The following is a 19,167-nucleotide window of genomic DNA, read 5'->3' as shown; positions in this document are numbered from 1 at the left end:
AAATTCACCTGGAGAATGGTTGGTATGGTGTCAAAATAGCCCTTCCAAAAGTCATGGAGCAGCATTAGAACATATGGCTTAAATCGCAGGGGGAATCATGGCGTAATCAAGATGGCACACCATGGCAAGGAACTCTCTGAGGACCTTTAAAAAAATGATGGTACCACATTAGGATGTAATCACAACAAGACTTGTGCTGGACGTCCAAAGAAGCTTAGTGGATGTGCCCAGTGTCACTTTCAAGTACTATCTAAGAAAGGCGTAGGAGTGCAGTCAGCATTGCTGCAGAAACTGAAGAGGTGGGGGTTCAGCCTGTAAGTGCTCAGTCCATATGCCCCGCACTTCATCAAATTGGTCTATATGGCTGTCACCCCAGAAAGAAGCCTCTTTTAAAGGCTGTCCACGAGAATGCCCACCAAAAGTTTGGTGAGGTTATGTAAACAAAGGCCATGGCTTACTGGAAAAATATCCCCTGGTCTGATGATACAAGATGTATTAATTTGGCTCAGATGGTGTGAAGCATGCCTACAGTTAAACATGGTAGTGGGGATGTCATGGTTTGGGGCTGCATGAGTGCAACAGGAGTTGGGACGTTCTATTTCATTGAGGGAAACATGAACTCAAGCATGTACTGTGAAATACTGGAGCAAGAGTATGCTCCCCTCCCTCTGGAAACTGGGTTGCAGGCTAGTTTTCTAGCATGCAATGACCACAAACACAACTCTAAGATGACCATGGATTTTCTAAAAGGGCTAAGAGCATGTCTCAAGATCTAACCCAATAGAACATCTTTGGGGTATCCGGAAGCGGAAGGTTGTCATGGAGGAGTTGGAAGAGCATTCCAGTGGCAACCTGTGAGGCTCTGGTGAAATCCATGCCCAGGAGGATTTAGGCGGTCCTGCAAAATCATGGTGACCACACAAAATATTGACACTTAAGGAACTTTCCCTTCAGAGTGTACTCATTTTTGTTACCAGAGATTCACATACTAATGGCTATATTTTGAGTTTTCCGAGTGTAAAAATAATTTACACCGCTAAATTAGCTTTACACAGACTACCTTTCATTGTGTCAAAGTGATGCTTCTTCTGTGTTGTTCAATTAAACATTAATATGAAATCTCGGCAGAAATGTGATGGGTGTACAGACTTTTGTGACATACTGCATTTGGAACCTTAGTTTTGTTATGCTAGAAATGAAGTGTGTTTACACATATGCATTCTAACTTCTATGTTCATAAAGATGCCAGCGGCAACAAAAGATCTTGTCAGGGTGAGTAAGTACTATATAGCGGCAGGAAGTCCAAATATGGAAGAAGGCTGCAGTTTGCCGCTGGTTGCATCAGTGGTTTCGTTTTCCCTCTTTAGACTGCCCCCTATCCTAACCTTTACCCTTTCCACCCCTTGTTGCACTTTTAATTGAAAGACAGTTTTTATGTATAAATCTTAGCTGATTTTCTTTTTTTTCTGTCCACATATTATGGTCTCAAAGCATCTCCTTGATCTAAAAGGAAACTTAAGGAGTGTGAATTTCCATAGAAACATTTTCACTTTCACATTTGTTTTCATACAAAGGTTCTGTTTGTTCATCTTGAAAGCACCCGACCCCCATTGACTTCTTTCTTCCGGGCAAGTCCGGCTCATGCTGCAAAATCCCTGGCAGTAGATATGTAATAATGATAAGCTCATAATATTATGACTTTTTTGTCATCTGCTTGGGTTTTAAATTAATATATTGAATAAATGATATCAGATCAGGCTCAGAAACAATATCTTCTACACTCAAAAAGCACACAAAACTGAAAAATATCTTGGCTATGTATAGAAATAGAATAGTTTATTGTTATATTTTTTTGCACAATATTTCTGCTAATGTATTTTCATTGCACTATTTTCTGATGGACTTAGAACTTAGGGCAGTCTACAAGCACTGATGAATAACCATTATCCTCAGTAGGGTCACGGGGGTGCTGGAGCCCATCCCAGCTATCTTTGAGCAGAATTGGTTGCCAGCCAGTTGCCGGGCACACAGAGACAGACAACTTACTCGCTCATTCACACCTAGGGACAATTTGGACCGGGCAATTAGCCTAACATTAATGTTTTTGGAAAGTAGGAGGAAACCGGAGTGCCCGAAAGAAACCCACGCAAGCACAGGGAGAACATGCAAAGTCCACACGGATGATCCGACAGCTACCGGACAGATGGGGTCGATACCGGACAGGACGGGACAGACAGGATTGATATCAGATACACGTGACTGGAGACAGATATCAGACAGGACGAGACAGAGGGGAACGATACCAGACACTGGAGACCGATATCAAACAGGGCGAGATAGACGTGAACGATACCTGATACTGGAGATTGTAGCAAAGTATCAGATAGGACGAGACAGACGGGATCGATACCAAACACTGGAGACTGGAGTCAGATATCAAACAAGGCGAGAAAGACAGGATTGATACCGGACAGAGTCAAAACACACGTCTTGCGGGTGCAGAGGTTCATTGACTGACTGACAAAGGGTGAGTGAGAGCACTGAGCTTAAATAGGAGGGAAGCCAATCAGTCAACGAGCCGCAACATTAGCAACTAATGTTATGATAAGAACTAATATATCAGTCTCCGGGTGGCTGAGTGGTTAGAGCGTCCGCGGCGGTTCTGAGGACATGGGTTCAAATCCAGTTACCAGCCTCCCTGTCCGGAGTTTGCATGTTCTCCCCTGCTTGCGTAAGTTTCCTCTGGGCACTCCGGTTTCCTCCCACGTTCCTTAAAAACATGCAGGTTAATTGGCTGGTCCAAAGTGAGTTGTCTTTCTCCCTGGGACTGGCTGGCAACCATTTCAGGGTGTCCCCTGCCCACTGCCCTAAGATAGCTGGGAATGGGCTCCAACTCCCTGCAACCCGGGTGAGGATAAGCAATGCAGATAATGAATGGAAATCAGCCTCCTCCTGAGCTTTGAAATGAAATGATCTGCATTTATATAGCACTTTTCAAGTCAATGACTTCCCAAAGCGCTTTACAATGTGCTCCACATTTCCCAATAGCGGCCTTGTATTGCAGCCATGTAAGACGCTAAACTGCTTATTGGGGGTATTAGGGGTTCAGTGTCTTACCCAAGGACACTTTGACATGTAACACGGACAATCTCTTAATTGCAAAACATACTCTTATATCACCGACAAGGGCATGTCAGGGCGAGTGAGCAGAGCTATTGCTCTAATGTTCCTGCTTTAGTGGCTCGGTCCCAGGACCCCTAATCCAATCAGAAGGTCCTTGGTGGGTAGCAGGGAGGGGAGGGAAGAGGGTTTGTAGGAGCAAGAGTGATAGTCTCAGGCGGCTGCAACTGTGACTTAATAACAATAATCGGGAAAAAAAAGCAGATGCTGATATCTGTCAAATTCCCAAATATGCCAATAATCAGTCGACCTCGACTTGAGGGTTGGATTGATTCAGACGTAACACTACTTAAGGCGTAGGGGTGAAATGCACTGCCCACCACTACATTTTTATCTTCATTACAGATAATAGGGACAGAAATAATGTCAAACACCACATGATCGTCCCCAATCAGCAAACAAACGTCCCACTTTATTTTTTCTGCCGCAAGATAAAAACCTCAAGCGGTTTGTTTTTTTCCACACCAAGCGTGTGCAAACCGTGTCGCCAGCCACGCCGCTCCCATTGGTCGAACCGCAGACCACGTGCTCAGGCAGTCACGCGCCTTCCAGGAAGCGTCAAAACAAAACAAAACAGCGAGCAGAAAACTCGGTCACAAATCGAAAGAAAAGGAAGAAGCCGAAAGGAACCACGAGATTGGGACGAAAGAAACTAGCGCGTTACGACCGGAGGTGAGTAAATAGGGGCGTTTCTGAGGGGGGCGGGGACCGAACAAAGCCTTTGGAGATTTTGGGCGCTGTGGAGGATTATTAGCTTGGAGGTTAGCATCACAGCTAACACATTCTCGTGTGAGAACGGGACGAACCATTGTGTGGCACTAAAAACCACAAAGGACGTTTGTAATGGCGTCTTTATGTTTTGGTTTTGTGGGTGCAGGTCGCCAAGGCCCCCCCTACTACACCTCGTTTCCATTGTTAGCATTTAGGGGGGCGTGGGTGCTTGTCTTGGATCAATTATGTAAGGAGACTCTTGTCACTTTCGGAAGAAGAAGAACTCTCACGCGCGCGCACAAGCACGCCAAATTTGCAGGGTTTGTTGTGTTCAAGTGGTCGTGTATAGTGTGGAATTCTTGAGTTTTGCTGTCAGGGTACACGCCCCCCAACACACACGCTTGCTAGAATATTCCCTCCACGTTTCCTTGCTTTTTTCTTGCGAGTTCAAAAACAACAATATTATCAACTCCAAGATGATTTCAAGGAAATTGGATTTTGTGGTTTTCCATTGTTGACGTCACGCGACTGCGGATTTTTATCGAGTATTTTGTTTTTTCCGTGTCCAGATGAGCAGTTGATTTCAAATTTCGCCCTCGTATGTTTACTTTCACTCGTTGTTTCAACATTCTGAGTGTTTTTTTTACATAAGAATCGCGAATTGTTTTGAGAGTTCGAATGTAGGCCAACCAGCGAGGAACAGGCCTCCTCCGACTTGTTTATCTGTAGTCTCAACCAAACTTGAGCGCAGGCTCCTCGTTATGTACGAGCATCTCAGCGCTGACTGTGAGATCGGCCAATAAGATGAGCGGGCAGGCGTGCTGTTGACGAGTCTCGACCAATGAAAAGACGAGGTTACGTGGGTGTTGGCGCTGTTAGGTTAGATTGACGTTTTGTTTTGCTTGCTTCAGGATGTGAGCAGCACACGATGTTCTTCATTGCTTTTCTACATTTTGTCGTTTTTCTCGTTTTTGTGTTTGGAGGGAAAAGTCAGATTACATATTCTTATTTTATACAATCTGGGAAATTATAATGTTTATGATCAGTTATAATGCCCAATGTTAAACGTCAATGGTTCTTACTTTCACTCATTTTCGGGCGATGACTCACAATTGATTTTTCAGTTAAATAATCTGTTGACCTCGTTTACGCTTAGGTCATCTATTTATAAATTTACTGTTTCAAATTTATTCAGGTGAACTTGCTGGCACCAGAAACATGACACTCCCCCAAACACCATAATGTCAACGTTTCAATAGAAATTCAGCGTGATTTATGTGTGCAAATGTATCAGAGAATCTAAAAATATGGTATAATGCCTTGCAATCTTAAAGAATATATTTTAAAAAATCTGTTGCCTTGCTGCAGATTTGAGTATGTTAGAGGCAGAATACATTTGATGATTGTAGCTATAGGATTCTCATTAAATGAGATAAGTGATTAGTCGTTAAATAATCAGTAATTTCCCATTTACTCCCCCCAAAAGAAAAGAGTGCTTGATTGAAGCTAAAACAAAATGTAAATGGAAAAGCTTCATAATCTTTTCAGGCTCCTTTACATGAGCAGCGTCACAAACTACTGAATCCCCATCGGCTCTTACTGCAAATGAAACAGAACCTCTTCCATTAATGTTCATTGCTGCTGGCCATTTTGTGGATCAATGTGGAACTACCATACCACACTTACGTCGTGCAAAGTTTGAGTAGTCGGTTTATAGAAAAATCGATCAATGTATTTGTTTTTTTTTCTTTAACATCCCAAAAAATCAGGTTAAGTTGAGGATGGAGGCAGCACTTTGAGGCATATCTCCACTTTGCTGAGTCACATTGACAATGCAGGACACGCAACTATTGCAAGGCCCCTAATTTTGTTTCGTTAGTAAGACATAATATGTATAAGTCTGTTTTGACTTTGGGGAGTCGGTTCTTGACCCAATCAGGAATTTCATCAATACCAGTATGTGTGTCTTAAGCATGGTATAGCTCCACACGTTTGTGTAATCATGCCTTGCTTTTGAATCAAAGTAAGATGGTGAAAGAAGCATTGACTTGTTTAGTTGTTTGTGCTTTGTCCTGTGTCTCATTGCTCATGCACGGCATGCAACACAAAGCACAAGCAAACACTGTCCGTCCCCACCTTTCTCCTGCCCCCTTACTGGACCACATGCCGTTTGCTACTCATTATTGCATTTTAAATTGAGGCAAGAGAAGTAATCTCATGAAATTTGTCTTGCAATGTTATCAATATGTCATATTTATTTCTGTGCTCTTTCATATTTTAAGTGTCTCTTCAATTTGATCATCTGGACTCCCCTTTCCCTGCCATCACGCCGCTGGGACTGGTCACCGGGCCCAGAGGTTCCCCACTGCTGGAGCGCTAAGTGGCGCCTTGCGATGCCTCAGGTGGGGTTTTGCCACAAGCTGCTATGGTGATAGGTGTCTTTCCCTGATATGTGGCCAAGGAGAGCATCAAATACAGCACAAAACACTCACAAGGAGTTAGTTGACTTCTCAATTGGTGTCAATTCCAGCTCAACACTCGGCCGCACACATTCATACTATGTCCTTTTCCTTTCAACGTCGTGTGCACATTTTGGAGCGATCATGATTGTGTTGTTTGCAGCCCAGCGTGAGCGGGATGGAGCCTCCCTTTGGGGACGACTTTCAGCAGTTCACCTTTGCCGATCAGGCGCTAACCAGTACCGAGTTGCTTTCCAACACCTCCGACCCTGACTTCATGTACGAGTTGGTGAGTGAGAGTCCAATCGTTTGCAGCTCATGGACGACTGGCAGATATTTCATAACAACTGAGTGTGTATGGGTTTGAGACTCAGCTTTAAATAACATATATAGAATCAACATTTTCTCCAAAGCTGACTCCAAAAAGTCTTTGACCTTGACACAGTTTTATTTTATTTGGCCTATTTTGGCTATCCACATTAGGGATCCTTACAAATCACAGAATGAAGTTTAGGTTTGTTCTGTTCCATAAATTGACTTTAATGAAAACAGGCAATGTAGTTAAACCTTATTTATAATTGTGACCTTAATTATGTAGGATCATATATACAAGGGGCGGCGCAGTGGTTGGCACGTGTGCGGCACAGTTCTGAGGTCATGAGATCAAACCTCCTGTGTGGAGTTTGCATGATCTCCCCGTGCTTGCGTGGGTTTCTTTCGGGCACTCCGGTTTCCTCCCACTTTCCAAAAACATGCATGTTAGGCTAATTGCCCGGTCCAAATTGTCCCTAGGTGTGAATGAGCGAGTGAGTTGTCTGTCTCTGTGTGCCCGGCGACTGGCTGGCAACCAGTTCAGGGTGTCCCCTGCCCACTGCCCAAAGATAGCAGGGATGGGCTCCAGCACCCCCGCGACCCTACTGAGGATAAGCGGTGCAGATAATGGATGGATTTATAGACAAGACCATTAAAAATGACTTGCCAAGCTGGTACAACCCAAAATATAATATAATGAAAAGGCTATATAAAAGTCTAACAAACCAAGTTAGTGGTTGTGTAGCATATATGAAATTGAAGGAAAAAAACAGGCACCAATTTGAGCCGTTATCGGTCTGAGCTAGCATGGTACTGCAACAGGGTCTTCCAGAGCCATCAGATGCAGGTGACGTTCTGGAAGAAAATGTTGTGTGTGTGAACACAATTCTCTTTAAGACTTTGTGCGGTCTTCAAAAGCCCACTGTTACATTTTTATGAATGTAGAAGTGTCGAGTCCTCGTTGGTTCTCAACATTCTATTCTTTTCCCTTGTGGTCGGCATTTTATCCAACAAGATTTCAGCCTAATTGTGTTGCTATATCAATGAACAAGTGATCCAATATCCATTGGGGCTGTTTGTTTCAGCAATGTCAGGATTTCCTTAACTTTGATGAAAATTAAACGTGATTTATTACTTTTGCCAAACTTCCTCTTCAATCACATTTCAAATTATCCTCACATTGCTCGCTGGCCCATTGATGACATCAACAATTGTTCTATACTGATTGGTTAGTCAAAGGAAACCCATGTAACGCCAATTCACATCCTGTCTTCTGCCCACACCAGGATGGAGACATGAATCATAGACAGAGTCCGTACGACAGCGTTTTGGGCGGGGCCGACGGCGCCAAGGGTTCTGAGGGCTGCACGGACCAGCAGCTGATGATGACGCTCGGAGAGTGCGATGTGGCGCAAGGCGGCTCGGCATTTGAGCAGTGGGACTCGTATTGGGAGGATCTCACCAGGTAGGGCTGGATTAGCCGTTCCCAAACAGAACCTCTGCTAAAATGCGCGTTTGTGTTCAGATACACGCGACTGACCAGCTGCGACATCTGGGGCACTAAGGAAGTTGACTTCCTGGGCTTGGATGACTTCTCCAGCCCCTACCAGGATGAGGAAGTGATCGGCCGGACACCCACCTTGGCTCAGCTCAACAGTGAGGACTCTCAGCCTGTGTGCGAGGCCCTCTACCCCCCTACCGAGTCCAGCCCGCCGCCCGCTGTCAAACGAGCGCCCCTATTGGGGTCGGCTGCCGGCCTCACCTGCGCCTCCACCTCCCGCCCATCCAGGAGCCTCCTCCCAGACTTTCCAGAGGGCTTCCAGAAGGCCACCCGGCCGGTCCCTTCCAGCACCGAGACTATGACCAAGACCCAGGCCCACTTGCGCGCCCCCCAGGACAAAGGTCCTATGCGGGCATCCAAGATGACGATTGCGCAGTTGGCAAACTCTGACTTTGTGCGGAAAGCCGAAGTGCGCCTTAGCGTTCGCAAATCTGAGGCCGACCCACCCTTGCAGGCCCACTCCGAGAAGGTAGACGCCCTACTTCCTCTCCAGCGTGCCGACGTGGCGTCCACATCAGCCTCCGCCACTGCCACATTGGCCCCAATCTCCACTCCTCCCAAAGAAGATCTTTGCCCCGCCCCACCGGTGGAAAGTGCCCCCGCAACCCCACTGGTGCCCGAAAACAGCGAAGAAGGAAAAGAAGAAGACGAGAACCAAGAAGAAGAACACAACTACTCATTGTTCCTCACACGTAGCCGCCTGGCTGGGAGGAGCCTGTCCCGACTGGACGAGGATGAGGAAGAAGAAGAAGAGGAGGAAGATGATGAGGAAGGCGACGAGGATGAGGGTCTGGAGGTCGACGAGGAAGACCAGGAAGAAGACCACGACGAAGGCTTCGGGAGCGAGCATGAGCTGACCGACAACGAGGAAGAGGAGGACGAGGATGAAGACTACGAAGCCGACAAGGACGATGACATGAGTGACACCTTCTCCGAACCTGGTAGGCATTCATTTTGCTTTTCATAATCTTCTCTCTCCTCATGTTATCCTTCCTTTTTCATGCCACAGGCTGCGACGTGACCTTTTCTGAGGACGTCAAGGGCTTGACCGCAGGCGTATCGAGCCGCAAGCGAGGCAAACGCCGCTACTTCTGGGAGTACAGCGAGCAGCTGACGCCTTCCAAACAGGAGCGCATGCTTAAACCATCGGAGTGGGACCGTCACACTCTGCCCAGCAACCTGTACCAGAAAAACGGACCTCTTCACGGTAAGGTTACGAAAACGCCTGTTGTGGGCAGTGTTTGGCGCGTTCCTGTAAAATTGTAATCAGTTACATTCACCGGTTAATTCATTTAACCCTGGAGAACACCTTGGTCCTAATTTTCCAAAGAAGGAAGGTTCTTTGGTTCTCCAAGGTTAAAAATTAATTGTGTTACACGCAAGATTACTGACACCGAAAAGTGGTGCGTTACTCTGAAAGTAACTATCTAGCTACAATTTACAGTATAAACTCAAATTAAAGCAAACCCCCTATAACTTCTTAAAAATAGTCACACAATAAAATAAATTGTAGACCAACCTGTGGAAGCAGTGAAGCCTTCATATTTCTTGGCTTACGCAATCTTGAGAGCTTGCAAACCAACACAGACAAGACACTACATAATCTTTTAGTCTTAAGTCTTCAAACCACTTGAAGATTTCCTCCAATTCTAGGCAATGTCCAAGATATTTTTCTTCCGCCATGGTCTATTGCAAAAATAATTTTACAGATAAAAAGACCAAAAATTCGGGACTCTTCCCATAAATTCGGTGCTCACGTTCGCCTCATTGACTAGGTTGTTCCTGTATGAGCCCCACCCCATCCCTACTTGCTGCCTACCTGTTGGCGAGTTGAGGATTGTATGTCTATTTGTGAGCAAAGGGATAATCGTCATAGGTTGGAAGACATAATCAACGATCTGGTTTCGAAAAGTAGCAGGGTAGCCCATCATGTTGTAACTACTGGTGGGTTACAAAATCTTATTAATAATGCGTTACAGTACTCGTTAACTAGGCAATTGGTTGCCTTACTCCCAATACTATTTTTGGGGCACCCAAATGCAGAATTGAACTCCCAGTTTTGTTCTCAGGCAAGTACACGCTGAAGAAGTCCCGGCGCACCGACGTGGAGGACCTGACCCCCAACCCCAGGAAGCTCCTGCAGATCGGCACCGAGCTGCGAAAACTCAATAAGGTGATCGGGGACCTGACGCCCGTCAGTGAGCTACCGCTCACTGCCAGGCCGTGGTCACGCAAGGAAAAGAACAAGTTGGCCTCCAGGTGAGGCGCTGACATGCTTGCCTCGATGCAGGTGCGTTGCATTCACGTGCTCATGTTTGCAGGGCGTGTCGTTTGAAGAAGAAAGCGCAGTATGAAGCCAACAAGGTCAAGCTGTGGGGACTCAGCACGGAGTATGGTACGTTTGAGGAGAGGTTTGGATTGGTTTCAAATGCAACCACAAGAGAGAGCTGTAAGGCTGAAATAGACGTGCGTTCTATATACAACCTCACAAGGGCAGCATCACTTTATATCACGGGTCGGGAACCTTTTTCAACATAAAAGCAAAATATTGGAGTATTTTCTTTGAGAGAACCACACCATATATTTTAGGACAACATTCAACCTCACCTCCAACCCTGCTCTCCAGACATTTGATAATTCTTCAGCGCACGCATTCTATTTTGCTGTGTGACGTTTGATAACATTTATAAAATAATAATAATGTCAGCGCCTGTGTCCCATATTAATATAAATTTGTCTCCCTCCCGCGGTTCTTTAAGAGTGTTGTGGCTCATTTTGACCTCAATTTCTGCCGTAAATAAAGGTTACAAACAAGGTATCAGCAAAGTTCTCGTTTGCAGTATTTTTTGACATTTTTACAAAAGAAGTATGCCAACGTATTTACCTTCGGCACAGACAGCACTTTGGAAAAAGAAGGGAGTGCGTGCATAGCTCCCCGCATCCCTACCTCTCACCCAATCCAATTGCTCTGGCTGCTTTGCAGGATTTTCGGGTGTTTACATTTTTTTTTATGGGTTTTCATTATGAAGTGTCTAAACAGTAAACATACATTGTTTATTGAACATCCGTGTAAAGGTTTCCTTCTTGGGAAACAGCCAAAACAGGGTCTGCTGGTGTGACACTCTGACTGTAGTTGAGACGGTGCCCAATATATACTGGACTGAACCTATAACATTACCAGTATTGTTTTGGCGTTGCATGTCCAGATATCACCTATGCCCAAATCCTAATTTAAATGACAAAAAAGATTTGTATCTAAATTTGTTCTCCGAGCCTTATGCACTCATAAAAGGAGCCATATATGTCTCCCGAGCCATAGATTACTGACTCCTGCTTTACACGGGACTCTTTTGACTTCTCCCCTGATTATTTTTTTCAATATTTCCGTAGATCGCCTGCTCTTTGTCATCAACGCTATCAAGGAGGAAATCGTGACCCGCGCTGAGGACCCGTCTCCCAGCGCCAGCAGCATGAGCGACACCCTCGAGAAGATGATCCAGGACAAGCTTGGTAAGGTCTCAAGCTTTGTAGATGCCAGCTTCTCTGGTTTGTCCTCCTCTTCGATAATTTTTTTGCAACAGGAACATAATCGACCTCAGAAATTAGCTCAGTTTAAATTCTTCAGCGGCTTTGTGATCGGCGCTTGCTGCTTCCCGATTGTACTCCATGGGGTGGTCACTCACGTACACTATACTCTATTATTTTTTGGTGCGTTTCAATTGTCATCATTCTCCTTTTTTCTCAGACACCTTACAAAAACTCACAAAGAGGGTATGCTATAAAATGTGGTTAAAAAGATGCGAGCAAAACGAGCTTGCTTTGGAATACAGGTCCTCTACAGGTATAAACAAGGGCTTAGGTGCCTGTATGCGCAAACTGAACCGAGCTGATGGCGGTCTCTATTGGTAGCCTGTGGGACTGCTCGCAACGTGACTGCGGGAGAAATATTTGTGCATGTGTGACAAGAGATTTTGTGTCGTGTTCAGAGATCTGGTTAAAGTGTTTAAACCTGAAAGACATGTGTATCGAATTTCTTGTGTGTGGAGGTGTTGTATAAAAAGGTAGCATTGTATTTTTTCATGTACATAAGGCACACCGGATTTTAAGGCGCACTTTCAAATTTATGGGCATTTTGGGATTTCAAGGTGCACCTTATAGTCTGGAAAATACGGTATGTAGAAATGGAAAATATTAAATGAAGAAAACTAAAGTTATTCATTTTGTGCACCTCACTTGTGTTTATACCTGCAGTGTCCCCGCCTGTCGCCGGGCAGACTTCGGATTTCGTCAACAAGATTTTGGAGAAAACCGGATGCGGCGATCCCACCGGCGGGCTGGTGGGATTGCGCGTGCCCACTTCCAAAATGTAGGCGGGTGCCCGAGAGGCGTGGCCTCAGATCTCCCGCCTCGCTGTCCCCCATATAACCGCGCCCCCTTTGCATGTCCTTCCCACCCGGCGTCCATGCACACGTGTAGTCGCACGCTCCTGGCTTCTTACGGCGCCACCCCCTGCCCCTCCCCACACCCAGGCCGCGACCACATGGATTCCCGTCGCCGCGGCGACCGGAGAGGCCTCGACGTTCCCCAGCGGAACGGGAAGTAGTTTGGTGCTAGTTCTAATTGGGCGGAGCCAAAAAGAGAAGAGGATGAAGATGGCTCCGCCCCCAACCCTTGTACAGTAGACGTGAGTGGGTTCATGCTAGTGTACCGAGTGATCCGATTCTATTCATTGTGCCTTGTGAGTGCTCGCAACGTGACGGCGGGAGAAATATTTGTGCGTGAGTGGAAAGAGATGTTGTGATGTGTTTAAAGATCTGGTGAATGTGTGTAAATCTGAGAGCTCTGCTTGCGCGATGCCACAGAGTCACTGTTTGTGTGTTTGTGTGTGTGTTAAGGGGGTCCTTGTTTTCGAACTTTTCATTTTTCATCAGCGAAGGCTTGAATATGGTGTGAAACCATGAGAAAACCTTTCCTGTGAAGTTTCACATTAATCAGACATATAAGCCATTTTGGTACAGTAGTCTAATTGGGTGGTCCTTATATATAGAATTTCCCAAATTGATATTTGGGCCGAGCCAAGTACTCTAGTGCAACTGCGAATGCAACAAGGAGGTCCGGCACATTGGCCTTCGTGGAGATCTTGGCCCTGACCTCCTCCACCACTTGGCTCGCCGCCTCCTCGACCGTCTTCTTTCCTTGATGGTGTTGGTAAAAGAACCAACTCATCACTTCCCTCAAGGAGGGTAGCTTGCTTTCCCATCATTGGCTTCGGCTGGCCAATGAGCAAAACCCTTTCCTTGTTGCATTAGCAGTCGCCATAGTTTTCACTCCAGTATTTGGTACGGCTTGAATAAAATCTGTAACTGAGTTGAAACAAAATTGGAGATAAATCAATTATGATACCAAAACACATGTTTTTAAGTCTTAAAAATGTAATCTCTTGGTTTTTGAGTATTATGCTTTTCATTCAGCCTATTTTAGTAGCCTTCCCTACATATTCTAATCATGGATGACAAAGGATCTTTTCTAAGCATAACACATTTATTTACAAACAATATGAAAAAAAAGACTTCTATGTTTGGCATTGAATGTGTTAGCTGGTTTATTTATAAAAGTTGAGTGAATGCAGTTTTACACTAACCATGCTTTTTAAACTCAAAAATGGAGCTATGAAAAAAAGTTTTTTTTTTGGCTTTATTGTTGTATCTAAATTAAAGGTTTTAGCAGGGCGTAAACTACATCAGCTCAAACTACTAGGCCGAGCGTACTAAAACTGAAAGTATATCCTTTACTGCGTTCTATCAGCCAGAGGGAGTATATGGTTCTCTTTTATTTAAAAAAAAAAAGTATAACTTGATAAATATTCCCTAAAGTCTCGCTTCTTTTTTGATAAAGCCTTACATTTATGGCAGGCCTGATTAAATCATCCATGAGCTGTATGTTTTAGACCCTACGAGAGTGTTTTGAACCCAAATTTTAAAAGCACAGCTCTGATTTCCCTATGTTACCAGGCCATATTCGCCTTGGGTTACGTCGTAAATTCGTCCAATTCATCTGAAACTTTACAAGATGTGTTTTCTCATGGTTACAGACCATATTCAGGCTTTCGCCCGTCGAAATATTCATTTAGGACATTCTCCCTATATATAAGGTCCGCCCTTTGTGTGTCTGTGTACGTTTGTTTGCGAGTGTGTGTTTGGAGGCCTCTGCAATAGATGAGCATTGCTTGTTGGTACTCTCCAGGTGGGCGAGGCTGAGAGCTATTTTTGCGTTACAAAGGAAATATTTGCACACTATTATCTATTTTTCATTGATTGTTTTGTACCAAAGACACATGCAACAAAATGGCCGCCCAGCCAGTCAACGTAAGGATTTGCACAGCTTAAATGACGCCGTATTGAATGTAGATGTGGGAGGGAGGGTATATATTTTTTTTCCTGAGATAGGTGGGGTCTAAGGGACCCCAATAGAACTGTGAAGCTGGTTGGGTCCACAAACGAAACATTTCTTTTCAGTTCACGCTACTAGCTAAATGTGCTACGTGCGCTAAATGAATAAGCTACGTTTTTATTTGGAAATGTCGTCCGCACATCAACCAAAATGTTTTCCCCTGCCTCGCCCTCGCCGTTTTACGTCCTGCGGTCGGTAAAAATGAAGAATCGAAGCTCGACGTTAAGAAAGGGCTTCGGCAATAACCGTTGAAAAGGCGCTAGCGACGTGCGCTAACTTTGAGGTCCAGAGAAAATCATCTTTGGATGCCAGTTAAACAAACGTTAAACAGATAAGAAATTATTTGTGTTTATATTTGCACAGAAAAAGAAAAACCTAAATGTAGAATATGCCTTGATGCTTTCAAAGATACGCCTTTCTTTTAGGAAATATATTTGTCCACAGAATTTTATTCGCACCTTCTTTCTTTATTTGAATGCCCTGTTGCACTTTTTCTTAAAGCCCCTGTAAAGTGAAAATGAAGACGTGGGATGTTTGTTGTCCGAGTTAAAACTGTGTCCCCTGCTTTTAAATGATGTGGGCCTTTCCACAGAAGCCCCGCCCTGTTCATACCATCAAATCCAATTACCTGGAAAAAACATTTGCTTGGTTGTCACGTTTTTAGGTTGACTTGAGTGGCAAAAAAACAAGGCTGCTTGAAGTGACCGGACAACAAGGCACTCTAAAGCATTGGTTCTCAACTGGTCCGACTTCAGGACCCACAATTCCACCCCAATGAGAGGCTGCGACCCAAATAAGAGAGAAAATTCCAATTCATCTAATCAAATGATTCGTCAGTTCAAAGCAGATATAGTTGTAATATAGCCACCTTTTTAAAAAAACAACAACAAAATGACCAGGAAAACCAAAATATCTTCAATTATTCTATATACTCGCATATAAGCCTACATCGCATATAAGCCTACATCGCATATAAGCCTACATCGCATATAAGCCTACATTGCATATAAGCGACATCCTTAATGCCCCATACTATCATCAATACAAAATATTAATAAAGTATGTAACCAAACTGATAATTATTTCATCATGTAAATAGAGATTAATATACTTGTTAAAAAGCTAAAAATATAACATTTTTAAACTGAGCTTTAATGACACCAATTTCCTATTTCACAGTCGTTACCTACTTACACTTGATCATTGTTGTCACTGTTTTCCACTTCCCCGCTATTACAAACTTTATAGGGACTCATTATTATGGGCAGAAAATAAAACCAACAAAATCGCAATAAAATGAGATGTAGTCCCTCTAAAACGTGGTAATTGTCTGAACCTGAAGACGACATCGAGCAGGGTATTATCTCCATCTACTGTTAACAAGTGTAATCAACCCTCCGTCTTGTCTTCTTCTAAGTAACATTTTTCAAGACAAAGGCCTGCTACTCAATAAAAACTGTTCCGCGACCCACCTTTGGGTCCCGAACCACCAGTTGAGAAACCCTGCTCTTTAGTGTCCTTTTCAAAAAAAAAAAAATCTCAATCTGAGAGATAAAAGAAGCCCACCAGACCATTCCCACTTTGAGGCAATCAGGGTCAACAACGAGGCACTCGAAAGCTAGCTAATAGCACCTTACCAGTAGAGGGAGTGCTCCCGTTGGAGTGTTTCAACCACGCACCCCCCCACCCCCAAACGGACAAATATAACCGATAATTCACTTTGCAGGGTCTTTAAATCCACCCGCGTCATTCAACGCTCTGATTTTGAGACGGACGACCTAAAAAGGTTCCTCGAGAGCGGCTGGAACAAACAAACAAAACAATGATGGTTCTATTTTTGTACTCTTTAGCGTGTCGGGAAAATCGACACTTACATTCCCGCCAATTGTAACGCAAGCAGCACGTTCCGAGTTCCGAGAATGTTTTGTTTTTGTGTCTGCATCGTGAGATTTGAATTGCAGCTTGTGCTAATATGTACGTGAAAAATATACACATATATATATATCTATAAATCTTTTCTATTTTTCCAATATGGTTCTGTTTAAAGAAGGGAGAACTTGGTGCTCTTTGAGGATGACGATCTAAGATTCTTATTTGATTTCCTCTCCTCTCCCGCCCATTTCCTCTTTTTGTAAATCGTTCAAAAAGTTACGTGTGCTTGATATCTACACCATAGGAGAGTTGATATAGGCAGAAATATATATGATAAATACATATATACATGTCGAGAATATTAGCTATGTTTAACGCAATTGCACTTTGTCCAAAAAAGAAAAAGGAAAAAAAAACAACTAAGAAAAGCATTTTTTCTTCCATTTGCTGCTAAAGAGGCCTGGTGTGAATGCTGCAAGTGTACTTGAGCGCCGCCGACGAGGCCGCTCCTCGTAGACCGGGCCACGACCCGGATCGCTGTAGTTCGTCAACCTCCGGGTCCGCGACTCAGACTAAGATTTGGTAAAGTGGGAGTCTGTTACTCTTCTTTGACCTTGACTATTCCAGTCTACAATCAGGTCCCAAAGAACGTTCAGGATTTGGTGGTCTAGACTCTGTCCAGACCGTCTATTAGGTGGTCTACGAGCAGGCCCGTAAGAAAGTCTAGAACCCTTGTGTCGTAGACTTGGTCCAGACTGTCTATTAAGTGGTCTACGAGCAGGCCCGTAAGAAAGTCTACAACTCTGTGGACTAGACTCGGTCCAGACTTTCTATGACGTGGTCTGCATTAGGCCCGTAAGAAATTCTAGAACTCTTGTGTCCTAGACTCGGTCCAGACTGTCTATTAAGTGGTCTACGAGCAGGCCAGTAAGAAACTCGAAGACTCTGTTGTCTAGACTCAGTCCAGACCGTCGATGACGTAGTCTATGAACAGGGCCGTAAGAAAGTTTACAACTCTGTGTCCTAGACTAGGTCCAGACTGTCTATTAAGTTGTCTACGAGCAGGCCAGTAAGATAGTCGAAGACTCTGTGGTCTAGACTCGGTATAGACTGTCTATGACGTAGTCTATGAACAGGCCCGTAAAAAAGTTTACAACTCTGTGGACTACACTCGGTCCAGACTGTCTATTAAGTTGTCTACGAGCAGGCCACTAAGAAAGTCGAAGACTCTGTGGTCTAGACTCGGTTTAGACTGTCTATGACGTAGTCTATGAACAGGCCTGTAAGAAAGTTTACAACTCTTTGGACTAGACTCTGTCCAGACTTTCTACGACGTGGTCTACGATCAGGCCCTGATATTCCGGCGTCTGGGCCAGGACGGTTGGGGTTTACGTCCTGGTGGGAGTGATGATGATGATGATAATGATACCTTTGCCTTGAGATGAGATTTCCTATGGAAAACGTGATTGTGCTTTGACTTTCTTCAGGGTGATGTACAGCCTCGAGAGCTATATTGTTAGTGTTTGTAAACTGATTTCTACTTGTGACTTAAAGAGGGGGAGGGGCTTAGAAGTTCTATATCACTGTACTGTATATGGCACGCCAACGACAAGACTCAATCTGGATTTAATGGCCTTCTATGAAACTACTTTTCACGCTCAACAACTAATCAATAAACGAAAAAAAAAAACGGCGGGCTAGCTCCGCCGTTCACGGTCTTCTTCAACTCAAACCCGATAGGCTCAGAACCATATTGACTGAAGTAGCAAACTTTGTCAGTTCTGTGGGGGGCGGGGTCAACTGCCGGCTGACTGACAGTGATTGGCTGTCGAGTTTGTTTGTGTGCGTGCGTGTATGTGTGTGTGTTGGGACAAGATGGGAACTCTGTGGCATTTTTCCAGTCTGGGAAAAGAAAGAGAGAGAATTCCCGCCAGTATATGTTGTTCTCTTTTCGGAGGTGTTAACGTGTGCTACTTTGTCAACTATTAAACGTGGATGCCGAAAAGTGTCTTTCTTTTTTCTCCTGCCAATCATAATTTGTCACTCACCTTTTTTTGTTTTTGCCCTATTCGACATAGGAGAGGTGCAATTTCCCAACTTCTTTGAATGCATTACTAAGAACAGGGTTAATAATTTTGGATCGGGTTTTCGGAAAAAAATACAGTATTTGGCATCAAGATTAAAAATGGTGTTAAGGATTTGGATTTAAACATATTTTGGAATTCGAAGTTTGGTTTACTTATTCCAATTTAGGATTAAGTTTATGTATATGAATTGGGATTATGGATCACAGATTCGGATTAAGGTTTGGGATTGAATGATGATCAGCAAAACCAAATTTAAATGCAAACTATGTGTAATTGGGATTACAGACCTTCAAAGTAGTATGTTAGTCCATCCATCCATTATCTGCACCGCTTATCCTCAGTAGGGTTGCGGGGGTGCTGGAGCCCAGCTGTCTTCGGGCAGTAGGCAGGGGACACCTTGCCAGCCAGTCGCAGGGCACACAGAGACAGACAATTCGCTCGCTCATTCACACCTAGGGACAATTTGGACTGGCCAATTAACCTGACACATGTTTTTGGAATGTGGGGGAAACCCACGCAAGCACGGGGAGAACGT

The 19,167-nt window shown here is 44.3% G+C and overlaps 1 protein-coding gene across 2 annotated transcripts; it reads left to right on the top strand.

Moving 5' to 3' along the window:
* The first annotated feature begins 3,680 nt into the window (after positions 1–3,680).
* Positions 3,681–18,550, top strand: crebrf (creb3 regulatory factor). 2 transcript variants are annotated; one of them, XM_088321036.1, is made up of 11 exons: positions 3,681–3,852; positions 6,174–6,293; positions 6,514–6,639; positions 7,949–8,127; positions 8,188–9,164; positions 9,233–9,430; positions 10,293–10,482; positions 10,545–10,618; positions 11,614–11,733; positions 12,475–12,589; positions 12,700–18,550. In XM_088321036.1, exons 2-11 carry the CDS (start codon positions 6,285–6,287, stop codon positions 12,824–12,826), a joined length of 2,115 nt encoding a protein of 704 aa, XP_088177162.1. In that variant the 5' UTR covers positions 3,681–3,852; positions 6,174–6,284; the 3' UTR covers positions 12,827–18,550. The 2 variants fall into 2 exon arrangements, with proteins under 2 accessions (XP_088177162.1, XP_088177163.1); XM_088321037.1 differs by having other exon boundaries at positions 12,475–18,550.
* The last annotated feature ends 617 nt before the right edge of the window (positions 18,551–19,167 follow it).

The sequence above is a fragment of the Urocampus carinirostris genome, chromosome 17 (genome assembly GCF_059441175.1).
Source record: "Urocampus carinirostris isolate Australia breed hairy pipefish chromosome 17, RoL_Ucar_1.0, whole genome shotgun sequence".
Classification (NCBI taxonomy): Eukaryota; Metazoa; Chordata; class Actinopteri; order Syngnathiformes; family Syngnathidae; genus Urocampus; species Urocampus carinirostris.
The sequence above is the reverse complement of the archived record's forward strand: the minus strand, read 5'-3'. Positions and strand labels throughout refer to the sequence as shown.

What these genes read in the sequence shown, in the direction of transcription:
- crebrf (XM_088321036.1), top strand. An exon ending in TATTGGGAGGATCTCACCAG is followed by an intron (nt 8,128 to 8,187) that starts GTAGGGCTGGAT and finishes GTTTGTGTTCAG; the next exon opens with ATACACGCGACTGACCAGCT. An exon ending in GGGACTCAGCACGGAGTATG is followed by an intron (nt 10,619 to 11,613) that starts GTACGTTTGAGG and finishes ATATTTCCGTAG; the next exon opens with ATCGCCTGCTCTTTGTCATC.